This window comes from Aegilops tauschii, chromosome 2 (genome assembly GCF_002575655.3).
Source record: "Aegilops tauschii subsp. strangulata cultivar AL8/78 chromosome 2, Aet v6.0, whole genome shotgun sequence".
NCBI classification, from domain to species: domain Eukaryota; kingdom Viridiplantae; phylum Streptophyta; class Magnoliopsida; order Poales; family Poaceae; genus Aegilops; species Aegilops tauschii.
Genome location: NC_053036.3, coordinates 108,727,483 through 108,754,140, shown reverse-complemented (window position 1 = coordinate 108,754,140; position 26,658 = coordinate 108,727,483). Strand labels below are relative to the sequence as shown.

At 45.1% G+C, this 26,658-nt stretch overlaps 1 protein-coding gene and 1 long non-coding RNA gene across 2 annotated transcripts; one reads left to right on the top strand and one right to left on the bottom strand.

Moving 5' to 3' along the window:
* Positions 1–4,051: 4,051 nt before the first annotated feature.
* On the top strand, positions 4,052–4,692 carry LOC141041964 (uncharacterized). The gene is made up of 3 exons (XR_012203748.1): positions 4,052–4,343; positions 4,433–4,543; positions 4,627–4,692. It is a non-coding gene; the product is annotated as an uncharacterized lncRNA (long non-coding RNA).
* A 5,165-nt stretch (positions 4,693–9,857) lies between these two features.
* Positions 9,858–10,499, bottom strand: LOC109773543 (protein DMP2-like). The gene has a single exon (XM_020332234.1). It carries the CDS (start codon positions 10,497–10,499, stop codon positions 9,858–9,860), a length of 642 nt encoding a protein of 213 aa, XP_020187823.1.
* Positions 10,500–26,658: the final 16,159 nt, after the last annotated feature.

Sequence of the window (26,658 nt, the reverse complement as noted above, 5' to 3'; positions counted from 1 at the left end):
ATGTGTATGTGGCTATAATGTATATGTGAACAAAAAAAAATTGTATGTATGTAGATGTTCAAAATGTATGAATATATATGTCAAAAATGTTTTTTTGTTCATAGAAAGTTTTTTGTTCATATATAGAAAGTTTTTATATATGACAATGGATATATATTCGATATATATGAGAAATGATGATCCACATGGAAAAGTTTTATATATGCAAAAGTTACAATTTTAGAAAAGTTTTATATATCTAGCTAGGAAGGGAAGAAGAAGAAAAAGAAGGATAGGAAAGAAGAAAATAAGAAGAGGAAAGAAAGAAGAAGAGGAGAGGAAGAAGAGGAGATATAAATAAGAAGAGGAAAAAAGAAGAAAAAGAAGAGGAGAAGAAGAAAGGAATAGAGGAGAAGAAGAAAAAATAGAATATTTTCTATTTTTTCTTCTTCTCCTCTATTCCTTTCTTCTTCTCCTCTTTTTTTCTTCTTTTTTTCTTCTTTTTTCTTTTCTTTTTTTTCTTCAATCCTCTCCTCTATTCCTTTCTTCTTCTCTCCTCTTTTTATTTCTTCTTCGTTTTCTTATGTTTTATCGGGTCTGTCGTCGTCGATATATACCCCTCCCGATAACTTCAACACGAGGGGGGGTCGATATACCCCCTCCCCGATAACATTATTTTCCCGTGTATATATGTCATCGTTGTCGATATAACCCCCTCCTGATAACTTCAACACGGGGGGGGGGGGGATCGATATACCCCCTCCCCGATAACATTATTTTCCCGTGTATGTATGTTGTCGTTGTCGATATTACCCCCTCCCGATAACTTCAACACGAGGGGGGATAACTTCAACACGAGGGGGGGGGTCGATATACCCCCTCCTCGATAACATTATTTTCCCGTGTATGTATATCGTCGTTGTCGATATAAAACCCCCTCCCGATAACTTCAACACGTGGGGGGGGGGTCGATATATACCCCCTCCCCGATAACATTATTTTCCCGTGTATGTATGTCGTCGTTGTCGATATATATAACTCCCTCCCAGATAACTTCGACATGATGGACGGTCGATATGTATACCCCCTCTCGACCGTGATAACTTATACCACGGGAGCACCCCCTGGCCCTCTCGCTCGACCAAAACTCTCGAGGACACCCAAACCCTAGAAAAAAACGATGTCGGTCTCCTACCCCCTCCCGCCGCTCCCCTACCCTTGAAGCGTTGCCTAGGCCACCCCAAACCCGGAATAAGCTAGGTCTACGTTTGCACTAATATATCCACCTGCTGTCATGTTTGTGTAATAATTGCCATGTTGTAATATTTGCAGAAACAATGGAGCACGGACGAGATGAGCAAGCAGAAGATGTGTTGGGGGACATAATCTTAGCCGGAGGTGATATCTTGTCGTATCTTAACGACAATGATGGTCTGGAAGAACAGGGTGAGGAAGCAAGTTGCGGTGATCGAAGAGTGGAGGAGGAAAGACATGATTATGATGGCTCCGGTGACCCAATGCTGGTGCAAGAAGGAGCCCGTGGTGACGGCTCTGGTGACTGAACAGAGTCCGGTCAGGTAAATATATTAGTTAAGCCTGTGCTGACTAGCTAATTGATGCATTCATTGTTTTGGTATGTACACATATTAATTAACACTCGTCTTTCTTCTTTTTTCTAGCCCTCCGGATCGAGCACAACTGCGGTAAAGAGACGAGGCCCGAAGAGAAAGTTGCGCTCGGATGAAAGGTTTGAGATCACAGCAATCGCGCGCGACGGCCAACCGATTGAACCCCTCCGGACAAAGGATGCTTTTGCTCCTCAGTGCGAGGTTCTAGTTAGGGACAAGATCCCGATCAGCATCCACCAATGGTATAAGCCTAAGAAGGAAGACCCTGAGGTGTCTTATGTCAATGATATGCAGAAAGATGATCTTTGGACTGAGCTGAAGGCAAATTTCACCCTACCGCCAGAGGAGGATCCGGAGAAGCCAGTTATAGAGCAATTAATCAAGTCTCATGCTCTTAAGAAGATGGCAGACCTATTCAGGAGGTGGAAGAATGAGCTGAAAACTTTTGTCGACAAAGAAGAGACACCAGAATTCGTCGGCCGGTATGAGAAGATCAGAGATCACTGGCCCGCATTTGTGGCCCACAAGACATCGGAAAAGAGTAAGAAGATGTCAGCGACAAACAAGCAGAATGCTGCGAAGAAGAAGCTTCACCATCGCACGGGGTCAGGTGGCTACCTCAAAGCCCGGCCTAAGTGGGCCAAGTCTGAGAGGGATCTACTTGATAAAGGGATCGAACCAGAGACAATGAACTGGCCAGACCGTTGCCGGACTTGGTTCTTCGGGGCTGGCGGAACCTTGGACCCTCTATCAGGGAGGTGTCGTTGGACGGACGAGCAACTTGCAATACCCGTCAAGAAGCTTAAGCACTATATCGATGCAGCGCAGCAAGGGACGTTCGTTCCACACAGAGAGAACGACGAACTCATAATGGCCCTCGGGAATCCTGAGCACCCTGGACGGACACGAGGCACGCCAGGCTCCGTTCCGTGGAAGGCTGGTTTTCCGGACGCGGGCGGTTACGAAACCCAGGAGAGGAGGAAAAAAGTGGAGCAGATCCAAATTCAGCGTCTGCACGAAAGGGTTCAAGTGCTAGAGGAACGAGACGGCAATAGAGATGCCGAAACTGCCCCCGAAGCTACGCCGCCATCTCAGCGTAGAAGCAGCGTGGCTTCCACCGAGCTGCCTCAGCTGGAGCATGCGGCTACTCCTAGCTACCCCGTGGATGCTATCACGGAGTCTCAACATTGCCACCTTATGGCGGAATGGCAGAACTTGAAAGTCAAGGCGGCTGTTGGCTCTGTTTTACCTACTGAACCCGGCGCAACCTACCACTGCCGGCAGATTCCAGAAGGATATGCTAGGGTGATGGTGGATGAAATAACGGAGGGATTTGAGGACCTCCAGCTTGACCACCCTACCGGTGAAGGGGAGACTCGGCTGGGTTTAGCTCTGAAGACTCCATGCCTATGGCGGAAGGAGCTCATCAAGCTTCCGAACTGGACGGCTCCGGCGAGTAAGGGCACTCCGCCTCCTCCTCCGCCTCCTCCTCCGGCGAGTGATCAGGGCACTCAGCCTCCTTCTCCGGCGCGTGGCGGCACTCCGCCTCCTTCTCCGCCAGCGCCGGCGCGCCAGAGCAGCCAGCCTCCTCCTTCTCCGCCTCGTCAGCAAGGGCGGAAGAGACCCGCCGCCGCTGCGGCTGCTCCGGCGCGTCGTAGTCCTTCTCCTCCGCCTCGTAAGCAAGGAAAGAAGACAGCCGCAGCCGCTCCGTCTGCTGTGCCGGTGTCTAGCAGTACAGCTGCCAGAGGTGGGAGGCAATACAGATTCGGTCCTTCTCTGAAGACTCCAGAGAAGTTACCATATGAGAGGACTGAGGAGGAGAACGCGAAGATCGTGCGAGCCGAAGTGAAGAACTTCTTTGAAGGGGTCAAAGCAAAGAAACATCCACCTCCGGAGGAGAAGGTAGATCTGGTGAAAGCAAAGCGCACTCTGGCTGCCCTGACAAAACCACCAAAGTCTCCGCCAAAAGGCAACTATGAGCGCGTTCTTGCAAAGGCATATGCCGAAGCGGAGCGGTCGGGAAGTACTGTCAGTGATAAAAGGATGAAAGAACAACGAGCTGGGAAAAAAATTGCCCAGCTCGGCGAACAAGAGAACCAATCGTGCCCCCTGCTCAAGGTGTCAAAAGACATCGTCGCTAATGATCCGGGTATGGTGCCCGGTTATACCGATCTTGGAGATTACCTGCCCGACGATGTACATTATGAAATCATGGAGGTGAACGAACACAAATACCATTACGGGAAGCCTCTCGTCAAAGATGTCAAATCTCTAAGCACGATGATGCGAAGACTACATGATTGGTACATGAAAACCTGCAGAGAGTCTGATGGGATGAGTACTTTAACGCTGAGAGTTAAACCGGAGCATGACCTCGTTGGAATTGAACTGCTGAATGTTCCATTTGAGTATTTCTTCCAGTTTTACAATCTAAAGTCCCTCGATAAAACAACGATCACTTGCTACTGTCTGTAAGTAGTACTACTTCTGTCATTAAGTCTCTCTATATAGGTCAGCTCTTTCATTGCATGTATTTATACTTATCCTCACTATATTATGCAGATTGAAGATCGCCGAATTGAAGAAAAGACAAATCGGTGATATTGGGTTCATTAACACAAATCTCATAGATGATTATCAGGTTAAATTTCATGCCAAAGATACCGAGGCCAACTTGCTACAATCGTTGGTAATAAATCAAAACAAAGATATAATACTCTTTCCTTACAACTTCAAGTGAGTGTTACTGTCTTCTGCATATTCGGTTTCCCTTTATTAGTCCAGGTTATGGTAATGTAATTGATGACTTATGCATGCATGCGCAGCTTCCACTATATTCTCCTAGAGATTAAGCTTGAGCCGGGAGTAGTAACCGTCTTAGACTCGAGACGAAAAGATCCCCAGGACTATGCGAACATGACTCAAATGCTCCAGAAGTAAGTTAAATCGATCATTATCCACCATATCAGCAACTTTGTTCATTTCCTGATATCAAGTAATTGTTTTCTTTGTTTGGCAGGGTTTGGAGAAAATTCACCTCAAAAGCCCCGGGACTGCCGAACCAGCTGCAATTTAGACACCCGAAAGTAAGTACTATAGTAGCATGTTCCGCGCATCTCCTAGTGATTCAAGCGCTAGTTTGATCAATACCATTTAGCATGCTTGCTTATCAGTTTGATTGACCTCTATTTCTTGTAAAGTGGTTGTGGCAGCAACCCGAGAATAATTACTGTGGATACTACATTTGCGAGTCCATCCGCTACCATACCTGTGAGCGGGGCTACACTGAAGAACAATATGAAGTGCGTAAGCAATAATATTCATAATTTTATTTTATTACCATCATTTGTGTTGAGTTTCATTTATTCATATATATATGTATTGTCCCCCTTCTTCAAATTAGATTTTTCGGAAGCGGGATCAACTCCTAGCACCAGATCGTATGCGAGGAATTCAAGAGGAATTGGCAGCATTCTTCCTTGACCACGTGATCGCTGAAAACGGAGAATACTATGTGGACCCTGTGTTCCTACAATATAATTAGGAGATTGTATTGTAAGAGATAATTATTGTATATATGTAGCCGGTAGTGTCGGATAGATATACGAGAACTTGTTGTTCGACCAATATCTCGGAGAAGGAGAGGTGGTCGATATCACTTCTCTCTGTATGCATATATATATATATATGTTCATGACGATCTTCTGTTTCCTTCATTTGATTACTAGCTAGCGTGTCTGCTCCTCTCCATACGTATATAGTACGTAGCGTCGACAAAGCACGGAGATAAGAGAGGACACTTCTCTCTATTAATTAGCTAGCTAACACAATATATGAAACACCTAAATTAACCCCCCAAAACCCCTAAACCACCCCCTTTCAAAAAAACAAAAACCTCAGCTCCTGCCAGGTGCTGACGCGTGGATGCCTATTGGTCCCGGTTGGTGGCACCAACAGGGACCAAAGGCCCTCCTGCCTGGGCTCCCCACACCGGCCACGTGGACGGCCTTTAGTCCCGGTTCGTGTAAGAACCGGGACTAAAGGGCTAGGGCATTAGTAACGACCCTTTAGTCCCGGTTCCAGAACCAGGACTAAAGGCCCTTATGAACCGGGGTAAAAGCCCCTTTTCCTACTAGTGCATGGATTTGTACATGCCAAATCTCCTTAACTTGTCCCCGCATGCCGTGTGCCACGTCCTGCAGAACGTCTCCGTTTATTCCTTGTGCAATAGTAACTTCCTACTGCCGACCAGTGCATTTGTCCACAGCCTTCATAGAGAGGCACCGACCTCCAGTCGTGGTATGTAGGAGTATAGCAGTAGTATATGTAACCAATCGTGGGAGCCAATCATTGGGCATGATTTCACTTGGACCTTTCGGATGACGGCACATGCCCCACTTGAACGATAAAACGACACTTTCACCTTAATAATCATTTGATTTACGCACAATCAAATTTGGAGGTGGCCATGCAATGATCGCATCAATCATCATTAGAAAAGAAGGAGAGAATGCGCCTTTGTATTTGCATACCGTTGGCGCCGCATGCGCCACAACTTTTACGGAAACGAGAGTATATATACTATACAACTATATATACACGGCAGGGCTGGAATCATATCAATCCTTGGGAGATCGCACTCGGTTCATTATGTATCGCTAATTAGTTTGTACTCAACGATGTCATGGATCTGGTCCCAATGCATGCAGTTCATCATTGGAGTTGGTAGCTGAGTTAGCTCTATTTAGCGATGATCAAGTGATAACGGCCGAAGATCGCGTACGCATACATGCATCAGCGTCCAGGAAAAAAAATAGCGACCGAGCTGGAGAGAGTGCACGGCAAACATACTTGTATGGACTGGCGCGAAGCATGTGTCAAAAGGAATGCCGATCGGGCGGCCATAGGCGCCGCTCGGTCGTTTGTTGGTGTCTTTTGCTCGCCATTTTCTTAGAGCATCTCTAACAGCCACGCGTTGCGCGGCTCGCTAAAAGTCAGAATACAACGTCGGATGAGTCAGGTTTTACGCGCGGCGATGCGCTGGCTTCAGCGGCCGCCGCAAAATAAAGCGCGCCCGAGCCGCTGCAGCAGGCGCTATATTTCATTTTTTTTTGTAAAGAACAGGGATAGTTCGGCACATAGCCTGCTTCTACGATACAAAATGCGTACATAGTTCATAATCTTTTCCTACAATAGATATTTTATATAGTTCTATGATACAAAAAAACGAAAAACTACTACTACTCGTCATTCTCCGACTCGGACTCTGCCTCGGTGATGTCCTCCTCCGACGTCGAAGCGTAGGCATCAAGGAACCGCTCGTCGCGGGAGTCCCAGGACCACGCATCTCCTAGCGCGATGTTGTATTTAGCGACCGCCTTCCGCGTTCGCTTGTCCTCGCGATAGGCGGCTCGCTCCTTCCTCCTCTCCTCCTCTCCGCCCTCCTCGCGGCGAAGAACTGTTTCTCGTTGATGATACCTTGCGGGAAGCGTTGCGTCCACAGCGCCATGGCTTCCTCGTCCATCTCGGCCAGGCTGAGACGGCGCTACCGCCTCCGGTTTTTGTGCCGATCCTCGTCGGTGATAAGCCGCGGGAAAGGAGCCAACTCCTGTGCCCGCTCCGGCGTCGCTGGAGCGCGCAAAAACGTCCCGCGCGCGCTAAAAGTCCATTTTACCGCGCGTGTCTTTTGGCGCGGCTGTTGAAGATGCTCTTATGCTCGCGCGTCTTCCCGATCCCGACCTGCATGGCGCCACGATTCTTCCCCATGTGCCAACGTATTCATTCACGATAATGGAATTTCATCCAGGCTTATATATACGTGCGCCCGCAGGCTCGCTTGCTCCCCATGCTTCCTACAGCTCAGAGCTCGCTCACTCGCCTCAGTCGTCGGTTGACTCGCCGTCGCTTGCTTCGCTGCCACGAACCCTAGCTAGCTCACACTGCACAACCACATGGGTCTCGACGTGCCGCCGAGGTGCCGGTACCAGAGGCTGCGCGCCGAGCAAGGCGACGACGGGGACGGCGAGGAGAGGCCGGCGGCGGCTTCGGCTACCAGGTGGACGAGGGCGAGGCGGCCGCTGCGGCTGCGGAGGAGGGCGGGGAAGAAGGTGGCGCCGCGTCCGGGCGGCGGCAGGAGGGTGAGGCTGATGCGGCTGGTGCTCGCGCTGCTGCCGGCGCGGCGGGCGGCGGCCCTGCTGGCGGAGCTGGTGCGGCGGATCGCGTGCGCGGCGGATTGCCCCGCCATCGTGTTCTCCTCGCAGTGGGGGCTCCCGGCGCTGTCCCACTCCGCGAGCGGCGGTGCCAGCCGGACAGCCAGGCTGCGGGCGTTCTACCTCGAGAGGAGCCTCTCCGCCGGCTCCGGCTCCCTTCCTGGTCATCAGCAACATTAATGGCGGCAGTAGATGCACCTAAATTTCGCCATGCAAGAGAGAATCGGTTCTTGGAGAAGAGGAGATCGCGTCGTGGCATATTGGAGCTGATCACGCATGGTGGAAGAAGATTGTCCATGGCCGGCTTTAATGCCGTTTGATGTAAATCTCGGAGAGATCGTGCAGTGCGATCTATGCAACCATAGTGATCGATTTTTATGATTAACTCAACAAGGAGAGTTCATTGTTGTTGTTTTTTTTTCCCAATATAAGGAGAGTCCAAGGTTGTACCAGCATTTCCCCGAGCGGCATCATGAGTTGCTCTAGTATCTAGTTTTGGAATAAAGGTAATTTTTTTTTTCAAAAATGAGGATAACACCTGCCTCTACATCGAGCGATGCAGACAACACTACTAGAATCTGGTTATGTACTGGGCAATACATGTGTGCTGTCACGTGGATTATTTCTATTGGCTAAACTTTGCCAAGTTTAGTGTGCCAAAACTCGGAAAATAGTTGGGCCACGTGGCGCTTCTGTTAACTGCCTGTTCTGTCTGACATTGTTGTTCGCCGAATTTTTTCTGACAGGAACTCGGCAAACATTGTTTAAATATTCACTGACTTCATGATAGAAAGAACTTGGCAGTATTAATGATTGTCGAGCCCCGTCCAGCCAAGTGCGATGCGTCGAGTTTGGCACTCAGTGAAGATTTCACTTTAATATGGGCTCTCCCGAGTTTCTTCGGACTCGGTAAAAAGGGCGATACTAGTAGTGCGGCCATCTTGGCATAGATCTGACATGATTTTTTTTGGCATGAAAATAACTAAAAATTCATATCAAATTTCAAAGTTAGGCTAAAACTGAAGCTTCTCCAAGGATGCTCCGCCACTACTCGCGAACTTTATTTGTATCCGGTGCAAAATTTAGTGGCATGTTTGGAAGCTGGAAATTTGAGTGATATTTTTGTTGCTCCGGTAGTAAATTTCAGCTCGTTTGCTAAACATCAGGTGCCTAGAAAAGAAATGTGCGTCAGTCACTTCTTCTGCTTTGCGTGAGGACGAAGGAGTGTGGACGGCGTAAGGAGCGCCAGGGACGAGTGCGGGCCACGGCGAGGCCAAGGCGAGCCGTGCATGAGCGGGAGGCGATATCTAGCAGGAGTGAGTCTGAAACTTGGCAGGTGCGGGGTCACCGGAATTGTGGTAGGTCGGGGGGGGGGGGGGCTTAGAGGGATTGTCGTGGCTGCGGCAAGCAACGATGGTCAAGGGAGGTTGAGGTGAGGGTGGGGCGGCGCACAATAGCACTCGCCGGCCGCAAGGGGCGAGGCAGGCGGTTGGGTTGGGGGTGGGGTGGGTAGGTGGGTGGCTACATGAGGAGAAGAAGGGGAGATTGAAGATGAAAAGTGTGAGGTGATCGTGGCCGTTGGATGATGATCAACGGTATTGACTAACGCCAAAAAAAAACTTTAGCTAGCAAATAGGCACTCGCAAATTTCAGTATCGCGGCAAGGTATTGTCATTCCCATGGCAACTCAACTAGATTTTCTAATCAACAGCTGTTCAAGGGGCGACAAGATTTCTTAAATCAACGGTTGATCATGGTAATAATGGCAATACGTATGAGGATGGCAATGGCCATGCTGACATTCATATATTGACGTTCAAGGGCATGATTCATTGATTCCTTTCCTTTACGTCTCATACATGTTTCTATCGTACAAGCGTCTGTTGCCATGTAGATGTGCTATCCTTTTCACTCTCTCATGATGCTAGCTAGCTAGTGATGGAGATACATGCATAACATGCGTCTTTGCATTCGTGGTTTTCAACTTTTCATATGTTTCCAATGGAGATACGTATGTAAGTATGTTGGTACGAGCTTCACCTCAGTGCGAGTGGGAGTGGGGCGTCATGTCCGTATAGCCGACGCTCTTCCTGGTGGTGGGGAAGATCATGAACACCACGCTGGACAGGAACCCCGCCCCGAGCGGCAGGTTCACCAGCAGCTCCCTCACGTCCGCGCCGGCGTCCGGGAACAGGCAGCTCTGTATGCCGGCGTCGGAGAAGGCCACGGCCAGGAACACGACCGCGGAGAAGACGGCGTGCACGAAGTCCAGCCCGGTGAGCCTGAACCGGCCCAGGTCGCTGAACATGGCGTCCCGCTCGGCGGCCGCGCCGGCGAAGTTGAACGGGTAGAAGGACCGGAACGTGGCGATGCCGTAGTAGAGCTTGCCGTCGCGGCCGACGAGGCTGTCCGTGAAGGAGAGGAGCACGCAGGAGAGCGCGCAGGCGCCGATGAGCGCCAGCACCAGGTACCGGTTGGCCGTGTGGCAGACGCCGTGGTTGGTGAAGGACGGCGCCAGCGCCTGGAACGCCAGCACCGTGCCCGTCGGCAGCAGCTTCAGCAGGTCCGACGCGCCCGACAGCGTCTTGTCCACCGGCGACTTGCCCTTGACTGGCTTCGCTTCCTGCGCCGGGCATTCTTCGCCGGCCACGGGCATCTGGACGTGTATCGCACCGGAATCCATGGAGCCGCCGGCCGGCTGATTCGACGAGGAGATTTACGAGCTACGTAGATGCTTTGGCGCCGCTGGGCTCCCTTTTATATCGAGTGCGTGAGTGAGGAGTGTCAACCTGCGACAAGCAACATGGATGTGGTTGCTCGGAGCTACACGCGAGAGTGACGCCGGCGTAACCGAAATATTCTCGGCCTTTCGAACGCATGCACGGTGGCTCACCCGGCCAAGGTAGCTTGGTTGCAATGATAAGAAACTGCACTCGGAGGTTGGGCCAGACACCTGCCGATCCACAACGGACTCCTAGTTTTAGACAGTTATTATCGCTTATAAGAAGTTGAGCTTACTTGAAAACGGTTATTGATAAAAATAAGTCCAACAACTTAATTAAAAAGGAAATTCGTCGTGTTGTTTATTTTTTTAATAACAAATTCATCTTGTTGTTACCAGCTTTTCGTTGTTGGAGAGTAGTACAAACCCTAAATTGTGGTGATTGACTCGATTTAAATGCTATGCTAGCCCAGCGTGTGTGGCGCGTCCGAATGATCATGAACTGCACCGATCTTTGACACCGAGAGAAAGCTTCGACGGGAGAGAGACTGAGCCTGCTCGCCACCGTTGAGAGTCGCCTAGGAAAATCTTTGCCCGACTCCTTGGCTCTCCTCCTCCGGAGGTGCTCCCGTCGTGAGTAGGTATGGGGGAGGAAGCCAGGTACTCATTTTGTCCATTAGGTGTAGGGCTAGGGGTAGGTTTTTCCTCTTTGGCGTTTGGCGTGATGCCGACTCGGAGCTCCGTCCCAGTGCATTTGAGCAGCGCTCGGCGGCTAGCTCTCCGGCCCCCGAGGTGTTCTTCCATGGTTGAAGCCGACCGGAGAGGCGGATCCAGTGAGAGCCCCTCTAATAAGCCTGAGATTGTCTTGAACTCTCTTCGTCCTTGGTTTTTGCTGGCCACTGAGGTGGTGAAGACTGAAGATGGAGAAGGGGAGGTTCTCATATCCGACCAGCGGGTAGGGTTGCATCATCATTGAAGTTTGTTGCAGAGAAGCTATGGCGCCTACCACTAAGAAGAGGTGGTCAATGGATGTCATTCCTCGAGGCCATGCCAGTGATTCTTCTGCTAGAAGGGCATCCGACTAGAGTCAGTGGCGGAGACAAGGCCCAGGTTGCCCGGGTGGTAGCCTGGGTTGTGAGGCTTGGCTCCTTTGATAGCGATTTTTGCACTGTTTAGTATTGTACCAAGTGATTGGCCCCGGGCTTGATCCTGGCTCCAACACTGACTAGAGGTGTGGCGTTCCCTCCAAGATTGCTCTTTTCTTCCTCATAGCCTAGATGTGGCGAATAAGGAGGCCGTCAACCAAAGCTTGGAGTCCATCTCTGCCACTTTTGGCACCGACTGGTGTTGGTGGTGGTGCAATGGCGGCTTTGCTATCCGAAGTGGTTTATCCCCAGCAACAGTAGGTCGTATTTGAGTTGAGGTCGTTTGGAGCCCATTGCAATCTTAGATCTCCTTTGAGAGTCCTCCTTGCATATTTCGGAGACTTGGTTGTAATTTTAATCCATTTGAGTCCTTTTGTGAGCTTTGTACATGGACTGTTTAGATATTAATGGAGCTCTGTCCTTCAAGACATATCTAATTGAGCATAGCTCAAATGGTTAGGTTATTTGTCGTGAAATCAACTCACCAGGGTTCAAGTCTTAGACTTGGCATTGGTGTTTGCATTTTCTTGAAATTATGCCATTCTTTTTTGGCAATGTCCATTCCCATTGACTACGAGACGCCTGTTGTGATTTCATCAATCTCAAAATGTTGTGTCGGTTTAGTATCTCCGAGATGCTTATAGATAGTGTGTGGACATCCATTTATAAGGATGAGTGTGTTCAGTACCCTATGTACATACCCATAATGGTTTAACTAAATTTCTTATCAAAGATAGTCAAATGAATTACATGCCCACTTTTAAAGAATTGTAAATTTACCAGCCTCTTGTTGGACACATATGGCCTTACTGTTGGGGAACGTAGTAATTTCAAAAAATTTCCTACGCACACGCAAGATCATGGTGATGCATAGCAACGAGAGGGGAGAGTGTTGTCCACGTACCCTCGTAGACCGAAAGCGGAAGCGTTAACACAACGCGGTTGATGTAGTCGTACGTCTTCACGATCCGACCGATCAAGTACCGAACGCACGGCACCTCCGAGTTCAGCACACGTTCAGCTCGATGACGTCCCTCGAAGTCCGATCCAGCCGAGTGTTGAGGGAGAGTTTCGTCAGCACGACGGCGTGGTGACGATGATGATGTTCTACCGACGCAGGGCTTCGCCTAAGCACCGCTACGATATTATCGAGGTGTAATATGGTGGAGGGGGCACCGCACACGGCTAAGAGATTAATGATCAATTGTTGTCTCTCTGGGGTGCCCCCTGCCCCCGTATATAAAGGATCAAAGGGGGGGGGGGAGGTGCGGCCAGCCTTGGGGCGCGCCAGGAGGAGTCCTACTCCCACCGGGAGTAGGACTCCCCCCTTTTTCTAGTTGGATTAGGACTTGGGAGGGGGGAAAGAGGAGAGGGAGAAGAAGGAAGGGGGGCGCCGCCCCCTTCTCCTTGTCCTATTCGGACTAGGGGGAGGGGCGCACGGCCCAGCCCTAGCCGCCTCTCCTCTCTTCCACCTAGGCCCACTAAGGCCAATTATGTTGCCGGGGGGTTCCGGTAACCTCCCGGTACTCCGGTAAAATCCCGATTTCACCAGGAACACTTCCGATATCCAAACATAGGCTTCCAATATATCAATCTTCATGTCTCGACCATTTCGAGACTCCTCGTCATGTCCGTGATCACATCCGGGACTCCGAACAACCTTCGGTACATCAAAACATATAAACTCATAATATAACTGTCATCGAAACGTTAAGCGTGCGGACCCTACGGGTTCGAGAACTATGTAGACATGACCGAGACACGTCTCCGGTCAATAACCAATAGCGGAAACTGGATGCTCATATTGGCTCCCACATATTCTACGAAGATCTTTATCGGTCAGACCGCATAACAACATACGTTGTTCCCTTTGTCATCGGTATGTTACTTGCCCGAGATTCGATCGTCGGTATCTCAATACCTAGTTCAATCTCGTTACCCGCAAGTCTCTTTACTCGTTCCGTAATACATCATCCCGCAACTAGCTCATTAGTTGCAATGCTTGCAAGGCTTATAGTGATGTGCATTACCGAGTGGGCCCAGAGATACCTCTCCGACAATCAGAGTGACAAATCCTAATCTCGAAATACGCCAACCCAACAAGTACCTTCGGAGACACCTGTAGAGCACCTTTATAATCACCCAGTTACGTTGTGACGTTTGGTAGCACACAAAGTGTTCCTCCGGTAAACGGGAGTTGCATAATCTCATAGTCATAGGAACATGTATAAGTCATGAAGAAAGCAATAGCAACATACTAAACGATCGAGTGCTAAGCTAACGGAATGGGTCAAGTCAATCACATCATTCTCCTAATGATGTGATCCCATTAATCAAATGACAACTCATGTCAATGGCTAGGAAACATAACCATCTTTGATCAACGAGCTAGTCAAGTAGAGGCATACTAGTGACACTTTGTTTGTCTATGTATTCACACAAGTATTATGTTTCCGGTTAATACAATTCTAGCATGAATAATAAACATTTATCATGATATAAGGAAATAAATAATAACTTTATTATTGCCTCTAGGGCATATTTCCTTCAGTCTCCCACTTGCACTAGAGTCAATAATATAGATTACACAGTAATGATTCTTACACCCATGGAGCCTTGGTGCTGATCATGTTTTGCTCGTGGAAGAGGCTTAGTCAACGGGTCTGCAACATGCAGATCCGTATGTATCTTGCAAATTTCTATGTCTCCCACCTGGACTAAATCCCGGATGGAATTGAAGCCTCTTTTGATGTGCTTGGTTCTCTTGTGAAATCTGGATTCCTTTGCTAAGGCAATTGCACCAGTATTGTCACAAAAGATTTTCATTGAACCCGATGCACTAGGTATGACACCTAGATCGGATATGAACTCCTTCATCCAGGCTCCTTCATTTGTTGCTTCCGAAGCAGCTATGTACTCCGCTTCACACGTAGATCCCGCCACGACGCTTTGTTTAGAACTGCACCAACTGACAGCTCCACCGTTCGATGTAAACACGTATCCGGTTTGCGATTTAGAATCGTCCGGATCAGTGTCAAAGCTTGCATCGACGTAACCATTTACAATGAGCTCTTTGTCACCTCCATAAACAAGAAACATATCCTTAGTCCTTTTCAGGTATTTCAGGATGTTCTTGACCGCTGTCCAGTGATCCACTCCTGAATTACTTTGGTACCTTCCTGCTAGACTTATAGCAAGGCATACATCAGGTCTGGTACACAGCATTGCATACATGATAGAGCCTATGGCTGAAGCATAGGGAACATCTTTCATCTTCTCTCTATCTTCTGCAGTGGTCGGGCATTGAGTCTTACTCAACTTCACACCTTGTAACACAGGCAAGAACCCTTGCTTTGCTTGATCCATTTTGAACTTCTTCAAAACTTTGTCAAGGTATGTGCTTTGTGAAAGTCCAATTAAGCGTCTTGATCTATCTCTATAGATCTTGATGCCCAATATATATGCAGCTTCACCGAGGTCTTTCATTAAAAAACTCTTATTCAAGTATTCCTTTATGCTATCCAGAAATTCTATATCATTTCCAATCAGCAATATGTCATCCACATATAATATCAGAAATGCTACAGAGCTCCCACTCACTTTCTTGTAAATACAGGCTTCTCCAAAAGTCTGTACAAAACCAAATGCTTTGATCACACTATCAAAGCGTTTATTCCAACTCCGAGAGGCTTGCACCAGTCCATAAATGGATCGCTGGAGCTTGCACACTTTGTTAGCTCCCTTTGGATCGACAAAACCTTCCGGTTGCATCATATACAACTCTTCTTCCAGAAATCCATTCAGGAATGCAGTTTTGACATCCAACTGCCAAATTTCATAATCATAAAATGCGGCAATTGCTAACATGATTCAGACAGACTTAAGCATCGCTACGGGTGAGAAGGTCTCATCGTAGTCAATCCCTTGAACTTGTAGAAAACCTTTCGCAACAAGTCGAGCTTTATAGAAAGTAACATTACCGTCAGCGTCAGTCTTCTTCTTGAAGATACATTTATTTTCAATGGCTTGCCGATCATCGGGCAAGTCAACCAAAGTCCATACTTTGTTCTCATACATGGATCCCATCTCGGATTTCATGGCCTCAAGCCATTTTGCGGAATCTGGGCTCACCATCGCTTCTTCATAGTTCGTAGGTTCGTCATGGTCTAGTAACATAACCTCCAGAACAGGATTACCGTACCACTTTGGTGCGGATCTTACTCTGGTTGACCTACGAGGTTCAGTAACAACTTGATCTGAAGTTCCATGATCATCATCATTAACTTCCTCACTAATTGGTGTAAGCATCACAGGAACCTGTTTCTGTGATGAACTATTTTCCAATAAGGGAGCAGGTACTGTTACCTCATCAAGTTCTACTTTCCTCCCACTCACTTCTTTCGAGAGAAACTCCTTCTCTAGAAAGGATCCATTCTTAGCAACGAATGTCTTGCCTTCGGATCTGTGATAGAAGGTGTACCCAACAGTCTCCTTTGGGTATCCTATGAAGACACATTTCTCCGATTTAGGTTCGAGCTTATCAGGTTGAAGCTTCTTCACAAGCATCGCAGCCCCAAACTTTAAGAAACGACAACTTTGGTTTCTTGCCAAACCACAGTTCATAAGGCGTCGTCTCAACGGATTTCGATGGTGCCCTATTTAACGTGAATGCAGCCGTCTCTAAAGCATAACCCTAAAACGATAGCGGTAAATCACTAAGAGACATCATAGATCGCACCATATCTAGTAAAGTACGATTACGGTGTTCGGACACACCATTACGTTGTGGTGTTCCGGGTGGCGTGAGTTGCGAAACTATTCCGCATTGTTTCAAATGTAGACCAAACTCGTAACTCAAATATTCTCCTCCATGATCTGATCGTACATACTTTATTTTCTTGTTACGATGATTTTCAACTTCACTCTGAAATTCTTTGAACTTTTCAAATGTTTCAGACTTATGTATCATTAAGTAGATATACCCATATCTGCTTAAATCATATGTGAAGGTGAGAAAATAACGATATTCCCCACGAGCCTCAATATTCATCGGACCACATACATCTGTATGTATGATTTCCAACAAATCTGTTGCTCTCTCCATAGTTCCGGAGAACGGCGTTTTAGTCATCTTGCCCATGAGGCACGGTTCGCAAGTACCAAGTGATTCATAATCAAGTGATTCCAAAAGTCCATCAGTATGGAGTTTCTTCATGCGCTTTACACCGATATGACCTAAACGGCAGTGCCACAAATAAGTTGCACTATCATTATCAACTCTGCATCTTTTGGCTTCGTCATTATGAATATGTGTATCACTACTATCGAGATTCATTAAAAATAGACCACTCTTCAAGGGTGCATGACCATAAAAGATATTACTCATATAAATAGAACAACCATTATTCTCTGATTTAAATGAATAACCGTCTCGCATCAAACAAGATCCAGATATAATGTTCATGCTCAACGCTGGCACCAAATAACAATTATTTAGGTCTAATACTAATCCCGAAGGTAGATGTAGAGGTAGCGTGCCGACGGCGATCACATCGACTTTGGAACCGTTTCCCACGCGCATCGTCACCTCGTCCTTGGCCAGTGTTCGGTTAATCCGTAGTCCCTGTTTCGAGTTGCAAATATTAGCAACAGAACCAGTATCAAATACCCAGGTGCTACTGCGAGCTCTAGTAAGGTACACATCAATAACATGTATATCACATATACCTTTGTTCACCTTGCCATCCTTCTTATCCACCAAATACTTGGGGCAGTTCCGCTTCCAGTGACCAGTCTGCTTGCAGTAGAAGCACTCAATCTCAGGCTTAGTTCCAGACTTGGGTTTCTTCTCCTGAACAGTAACTTGCTTGCTGTTCTTCTTGAAGTTCCCCTTCTTCTTCCCTTTGCCCTTTTTCTTGAAACTAGTGGTCTTATTGACCATCAACACTTGATGCTCCTTTTTGATTTCTACCTCCGCATCTTTTAGCATTGCGAAGAGCTCGGGAATCGTCTTATCCATCCCTTGCATGTTATAGTTCATCACGAAGCTCTTGTAGCTTGGTGGCAGTGATTGAAGAATTCTGTCAATGACGCTATCATCCGGAAGATTAACTCCCAGTTGAATCAAGCGATTGTTATACCCAGACATTTTGAGTATATGCTCACTGACAGAACTATTCTCTTCCATCTTGCAGCTGTAGAACTTATTGGAGACTTCATATCTCTCAATCCGGGCATTTGCTTGAAATATTAACTTCAACTCCTGGAACATCTCATATGCTCCATGACGTTCAAAACGTCGTTGAAGACCCGGTTCTAAGCCGTAAAGCATGGCACACTGAACTATCGAGTAGTCATCAGCTTTGCTCTGCCAGACGTTCATAACATCTGGTGTTGCTCCTGTAGCAGGCCTGGCACCCAGCGGTGCTTCTGGGACGTAATTCTTCTGTGCAGCAATGAGGATCATCCTCAAGTTACGGACCCAGTCCGTGTAATTGCTACCATCATCTTTCAACTTTGCTTTTTCAAGGAACACATTAAATTCAACGGAACAACAGCACGGGCCATCTATCTACAATCAACATAGACAAGCAAGATACTATCAGGTACTAAGTTCATGATAAATTTAAGTTCAGTTAATCGTATTACTTAAGAACTCCCACTTAGATAGACATCCCTCTAATCATCTAAGTGATCACGTGATCCAAATCAACTAAACCGTAACCGATCATCACGTGAAATGGAGTAGTTTTCAATGGTGAACATCACTATGTTGATCCTTTCGGTCTCAGTGTTCCGAGGCCATATCTGCATATGCTAGGCTCGTCAAGTTTAACCTAAGTATTCTGCGTGTGCAAAACTGGCTTGCACCCGTTGTAGATGGACGTAGAGCTTATCACACCCGATCATCACGTGGTGTATGGGCACGACGAACTTTGGCAACGGTGCATACTCAGGGAGAACACTTTTATCTTGAAATTTAGTGAGAGATCCATCTTATAATGCTACCGTCAATCAAAGTAAGATAAGATGCATAAAAGATAAACATCACATGCAATCAATATAAGTGATATGATATGGCCATCATCATCTTGTGCTTGTGATCTCCATCTCCGAAGCACCGTCATGATCCCCATCGTTACTGGCGCGACACCTTGATCTCCATCGTAGCATCGTTGTCGTCTCGCCAACTATTGCTTCTACGACTATTGCTACCGCTTAGTGATAAAATAAAGCAATTACATGGCGATTGCATTGCATACAATAAAGCGACAACCATATGGCTCCTGCCAGTTGCCGATAACTCGGTTACAAAACATGAACATCTCATACAATAAAATTTAGCATCATGTCTTGGCCATATAACATCACAACATGCCCTGCAAAAACAAGTTAGACGTCCTCTACTTTGTTGTTGCAAGTTTTACGTGGCTGCTACGGGCTGAGCAAGAACCGTTCTTACCTACGCATCAAAACCACAACGATAGTTTGTCAAGTTGGTGCTGTTTTAACCTTCGCAAGGACCGGGCGTAGCCACACTCGGTTCAACTAAAGTTGGAGAAACTGACACCCGCTAGCCACCTCTGTGCAAAGCACGTCGGAAGAACCAGTCTCGCATAAGCATACGCGTAATGTCGGTCCGGGCCGCTTCTTCCAACAATACCGCCGAACCAAAGTATGACATGCTGGTAAGCAGTATGACTTATATCGCCCACAACTCACTTGTGTTCTACTCGTGCATATAACATCAACGCATAAAACCAGGCCGGATGCCACTGTTGGGGAACTTAGTAATTTCAAAAAAATTCCTACGCACACGCAAGATCATGGTGATGCATAGCAACGAGAGGGGAGAGTGTTGTCCACGTACCCTCGTAGACCGAAAGCGGAAGCGTTAACATAACGCGGTTGATGTAGTCGTACGTCTTCATGATCCGACCGATCAAGTACCGAACGCACGGCACCTCTGAGTTCAGCACACGTTCAACTCGATGACGTCCCTCGAAGTCCGATCCAGCCGAGTGTTGAGGGAGAGTTTCGTCAGCACGACGGCGTGGTGACGATGATGATGTTCTACCGACGCAGGGCTTCGCCTAAGCACCGCTACGATATTATCGAGGTGTAATATGGTGGAGGGGGGCACCGCACACGGCTAAGAGATCAATGATCAATTGTTGTCTCTCTGGGGTGCTCCCCTGCCCCCGTATATAAAGGATCAAAGGGGGGGAGGTGCGGCCAGCCTTGGGGCGCGCCAGGAGGAGTCCTACTCCCACCGGGAGTAGGACTCCCCCCTTTTTCTAGTTGGATTAGGACTTGGGAGGGGGGAAAGAGGAGAGGGAGAAGAAGGAAGGGGGGCGCCGCCCCCTTCTCCTTGCCCTATTCGGACTAGGGGGGAGGGGCGCGCGGCCCAGCCCTAGCCGCCTCTCCTCTCTTCCACCTAGGCCCACTAAGGCCCATTATGTTGCCGGGGGGGTTCCGGTAACCTCCCGGTACTCCGGTAAAATCCCGATTTCACCAGGAACACTTCCGATATCCAAACATAGGCTTCCAATATATCAATCTTCATGTCTCGACCATTTCGAGACTCCTCGTCATGTCCGTGATCACATCCGGGACTCCGAACAACCTTCGGTACATCAAAACATATAAACTCATAATATAACTGTCATCGAAACGTTAAGCGTGCGGACCCTACGGGCTCGAGAACTATATAGACATGACCGAGACACATCTCCGGTCAATAAACAATAGCGGAACCTGGATGCTCATATTGGCTCCCACATATTCTACGAAAATCTTTATCGGTCAGACCGCATAACAACATACGTTGTTTCCTTTGTCATCGGTATGTTACTTGCCCAAGATTCGATCGTCGGTATCTCAATACCTAGTTCAATCTCGTTACCCGCAAGTCTCTTTACTCGTTCCGTAATACATCATCGCGCAACTAGCTCATTATTTGCAATGCTTGCAAGGCTTATAGTGATGTGCATTACCGAGTGGGCCCAGAGATACCTCTCCGACAATCGGAGTGACAAATCCTAATCTCGAAATACGCCAACCCAACAAGTACCTTCGGAGACACCTGTAGAGCACCTTTATAATCACCCAGTTACGTTGTGACGTTTGGTAGCACACAAAGTGTTCCTCCGGTAAACGGGAGTTGCATAATCTCATAGTCATAGGAACATGTATAAGTCATGAAGAAAGCAATAGCAACATACTAAACGATCGAGTGCTAAGCTAACGGAATGGGTCAAGTCAATCACATCATTCTCCTAATGATGTGATCCCGTTAATCAAATGACAACTCATGTCAATGGCTAGGAAACATAACCATCTTTGATCAACGAGCTAGTCAAGTAGAGGCATACTAGTGACACTTTGTTTGTCTATGTATTCACACAAGTATTATGTTTCCGGTTAATACAATTCTAGCATGAATAATAAACATTTATCATGATATAAGGAAATAAATAATAACTTTATTATTGCCTCTAGGGCATATTTCCTTCACTTACACACCGTAAGTATGTTCTAAATCATACCAACTGCATTTCATACTACTTTCCCCTTGTAGTAACTACGTGGAAATCAACAAAGTATTTCCCATCTGCGATAATTTGGTTACATACCGATATCACCACTCCAGCATGCATCAATGGGCACTCACAGAAAATTAGGGATCTATGTGAGGAATAACAATTTATCCGTCAATCAAAATTATTCATAGCCCGTATGCTGATTGCATCAGCAATAAGGATATTTTTCGGCATTAGGGGGAGATAAGTAATACAAGGAATGCCGAGAAATAAATTAGAAATGTTATTGACATTCAATCCTTATATCCACGTACTCAAAGAATCTGAACTAGAAGTTCAGAGAATCATATATTTGCAACACATTGCAAATCTGCCACATACATTTACTGATGACAAGGTGCCACTAAATTTTATATTCCTGCAATAATGTGTCAGAAAGAGTGGAGGTACCTAATAAACCACTCTTCTCCCCAAATGAGAGCAAGAGTGGAGAAAATCTGACAACACAAGATATAACTTCTCATATGCTTCCGCGGAAACAGAGGAAATCAAATCCTCAACCAGTAAATCCTCAACTAGAGGAAAACAGTGGAAAGACACCTCACTGGATGCTCATCATCCATAGCCCGACATAAATGTGCACAAATGTTTTGGTGCGGGGACATCGAAACACCTTGACTCCACTTGTTGTAGGAAATCACAAGGAGTTAAAAAAGGAATAAATATATTATCCACAAACTTCAATGATTCCATCAAAATCATATAAACTAAATACTACATTTGTAGACATATATTTCTTCTCAAATTGCTAAAACTTTTGGGCCCTGAATCAAAATCCATGGTAGAGTGCCTCTTGCACTCATATTGGTTCACATAAAAGGAAGCAAGTAACGAAGAATAGTACTCTGCAAACGAGTAGTATTTACGGCAATAATACCTACTCCTCATAAGTATCATCCCTAAAAAATACTAAAAACTTCTCATTCATAGACAAAGTCAATGAGGTGGTGAGAAAGCGAGGCTTGTAGCAAAAGGGTTCACACAGAGACCCGACATCGATTATGATGTAACATACCCTCTTGGTATGAGTGGAATTATGTTTCGATACTAAATATCATTGGCAATAAAAAATAAAAATATTATCCATGCAGTTGATGGATGAAATGGCTACATACACATATGAGTCGCTCATTTCAGAATCTCTATTGAAGTCCCTGAAGGGCTTATACTTCCAAATCCAAAAGCAAATCGCAACAAGTTTTGTGTAATACTTCATAAGCCACTCTATGACTTGAAATAGTTAGAAATCATATGGTACTACCGACTAAATGAGTTCCTTCTTCAGAAGGATTACTCGAATAATCATGATTATTTACATGTTTAATAAAGGAATCCCAAATTTGATTACCTTCCATCACCTCAATGTATATTGATGACCTCATCATCAATGTCTATACAAGACCTAAACATACACAAAATCATCTTAAGACGGAAAATTTGGATTCAACCAAATTTAGCTTAAGCTTACAACTTGAGCATTCTCTCTAGAATACATACCAGTCTACATATATCCAACACATATATGAGAAGTTCAATGGGGTATCATACCAATAAAAGACATATAATATGGTCATACTACCCCTGATAGGGTACGAATCCATTCATACCTACGGGTGATAATGAAGTGTTATTAGAACCTAAAGTTCTACATCTCAGTAACACTAAAGCACTCATATACTTGCAAACTAATCAGGCCTGACACTATACTTGCTATCTTTGTTCAGAGTGCAACCCCCAACAAAAGGTATATGGCTGATATAAGAAATATTAACTTATATCTCAAGCTCACAATAAGTCTTGGATATTTCCACCAAGAAATACAAGATATGACCATGATATGATATAATGATATTGGCTCTTTCTTTGATCCCAATAATGGCATATCAATGACTGAATTTGCTGGAATAGCCGTCATATGGAAGTCATCTAAATGGGCTTTAATGGCTATTTCCAGTTATCATTCTGACATGATTGCTTTATCTAAAAGCACTGAAAAATATGCCTAGCTTAGCAGAATGATTAACCACACTCAAAATCATGTGGTTGAGATTCATCAGAATCACATAACTTTATTTATCAAGACGCTATCACTTGTGTTACTCAATACCTACAGGTTATATGAAGAGCAATACCATAAAGCACATTGCTCGAAAATTACTTATCCTCGCAAATTATAGAAAGTGAGGAAAAAATATCAAACAAAATACTGTGAAAATCCAATAGATTGTTCACAATGTCATGACAAGTCAATGAAATTGGTATGAGACATCCTCCAAATTTCCAAAGTTCAGGGGGAGTAATCTCCCAAACTATAACCTGTTTACAATCATCAGATTGCATGTATTGTACTCTTTTTCCCCTTGATGAGTTTTTCCCTAATGGTTTCTCATAAAGGTTTTTGACGAGACAATATAAACGCAAGTGTATGTATATGCCATATCATTTTCTCCTTATATTTTCCCACTGGGTTTTAAGGGAGTTTTCAATGGCATATCAGATTGCACTCTTTTCCCTTATGAGTTTTCTCTCAAAGTTTCTCATAACGGTTTTTAATGAGGCAATATCTTTTAAGATCATATGCTATACTTTCAAGTTTTTTTCCCATCGGGTTTTTAAAGGGAAGTATACAAAGCATATTTATTGTTCTCTAAACTCACCAACAAGTTTTATCTTTCCTCAAAGGTTTTTCTCATATGAGTTATCAAGAGACAATAATCATTATATGTTGCATCATTTTTCTCCTTATTATTTTCCCCAATGGGTTTAAAGGAGTTTTAGCAACATATCTACACTATTCTCCTCATATTTTCCCCGCAGGGTTTTTGGAGGAGACTTTAAGGATTACACAAGTCTTTCTCAAGATGAAGATGATGAACATTCTCAAAGGCAAACACTTACAAGGAGGGTTCTTTATCAAGACGGTGTATATTCACAAAGACAAGCATTTATTAGGGGGAGTGTTAGGAATTAATTAATTAGTTTAATTAAAGGGATATTCCCTTCTTATGTCGGTTCCACTATTGGCAACCGCTCTTTGTAACCTCCTTTGTATCCAGGTATATATACCCCAAACTTCATCAATGAAAGTAACTGTTCCATCATTTGCTCTCTCTCTCGTTTTTACTTTCACAGAATTGTCAAGTAAGTTGACATTCTCTTTTTTAGAGAATTAATTAATCTTTGTAATAACTTGATTCGTGTTGCACTGTTGTGCGTCCACGTTATCATGGGAATACGTCCTATGTTTCCTGCTGATGATGGATATGGCTTACTGTGCGGTGGAAACCTAGGAGAAAGAAAAAGTAGGACAGGAGGCTCATGGGCGGACAAGCCCCTAAATTAAGCGCTAGATAGGCTAGAGGAACAACACAAGCACCCACACTAACCACCACAATAACCACCAAAAAGACGGGCCTATCTCCAACGCAAAAAATTAACCAAGGCCGGCTGCTAAACTTATTTTGTAATATGTTCAATTTTGACAAAATTTGGTTAATAATACCGAGATGAAGAAAATAGTACTAGGTCGTTTTGTCTTTTAGCTTTCTTGGGAAGGTTGATTGGATTGATCCGTGAACGTGCCATGTTTTAGGGTTTTGGTTGATGCTTTGCGCAACCAGATCCAGGCCGCTTCACTCACCGACGAGCCATTGATCTCCAATGTATGAGTGGTACTCCCAAGACTTATTGTGTGGTTTGTGCGTGACTTGTAGTGTTAAACACGGGCCATCTGATTTTGTAAATAAACGGATCTGATTGTTTGGATCTGCCCCCTCTCTTCCTTTTGTAGGGGTAGTAGATGATTAAGGGTCATTAGATCTTGCTAATGGATGCCTCTCATTGTTTGGATCTGCCCTCTCTTCCTTTTATAGTGGTAGTAGATACGTAGTAGATTATAGTGGTAGTAGATAGATAGTAGATAGTAGATAGATAGATAGTAGATAGTAGATAGATAGAAGATAGTAGATAGATAGATAGTAGATAGTAGATAGATAGAAGATAGTAGATGGACAAATCATTTTCTTTGCTGCAGATGGGGTTCACCGAACAATAGGTTTCTACAGGCTATCTGCGATTGATAGTTTCAGTAGGTAAAACATAGTGTTAGGATCATATCTGTACCCCATAGTATTTAATATATCAATGTGTTGTTTCTAAGCTGACGAGTACATATTTATTTGCAGTTACTACTGTTAGTCTGCACTGGTGAGTTCAGAAACTTTAAAATGTCATTTCCTTCCATTTTCAGGCCAGGAAGAAACAATTGAGGAGATGGCTGACTCGATATTTGCGAGACATTTTTCAAATACCATTGAGCAGAAAAAGGTAACCAAATTACATTCATTTCTCAACATGTTATTAAACTCTTTTCAAATTCACATCTGGCAATCGCTAATTTTTCATTGAAGGGATTGTCTTGAAAGGGCGCCAGGCCCTTGTAGAAACATCTGTGCTGACCTTGCAAAGCATCCCTTCTTCCTCTACGCAAGTCTTGTTTACATCAACAAAGACACTAGCTAGGTTGATTAGTTCAGCCTAATTTTTATTTCATACAAACTCCCGGAGCAATAAAACAAATCTTTTCGCAATACCTAACTCTTGTGGTTATCCCGCCCTCTACTATCATGAACAATTGACTCATAAGCACATTTGTACTAAACTTTTATAATTATGTCTAACTCATATTTCTATATAACACAATTTTAGGTAACATATGGTGATGAACGTACAAAATATAAATAAATTTACATTAGTTCTATTGTTTTTGATATATCGCGTCACAAAAAACTATTTTTGTGAGATCTAATTAGGTGTGAGAAATAAGAAAGGAAATACAACATGTCATGCCTTCTCATATTTATTTGTGACACTGAATGAATAATTGAATATAAAATGTCCTTAAGTAACTTGTTAGCAATCAATACTGGGAATGGTACTAAAATAATATCTTCATAGTAGTTTCTAGTTATGATTAGATATGGACAGACATATAAGTGAAATTATATAAATTGTTTAGACATCACGCGAAGTATCTTAGCTCACGTTCAAATGAGCTCGGATGAATTATAAAATAAAAAATACTGATTTTTTTCTGGTAAACTTTGACAAAAGTTCTAAGTGCTAGCAAATTTTCATCATGAGATCACATTCTGGAAGGCGTAGAACAAACAAAGTCGATGCATCGAAAATGCTACTTTAAAAAGCATTTTATGGCACTGAATCTGTCTTTTTCCACACCTTCCATGAATGTGATCTCATGATGAAAATTTGCAAACACTTAGGACAATTTTCAAGTATACCATGAAAAAAAATAGAATTTGATGAATTTTTATTTAACTTTCTTGATTTACTCATCTAAATTTGAGCTCGATC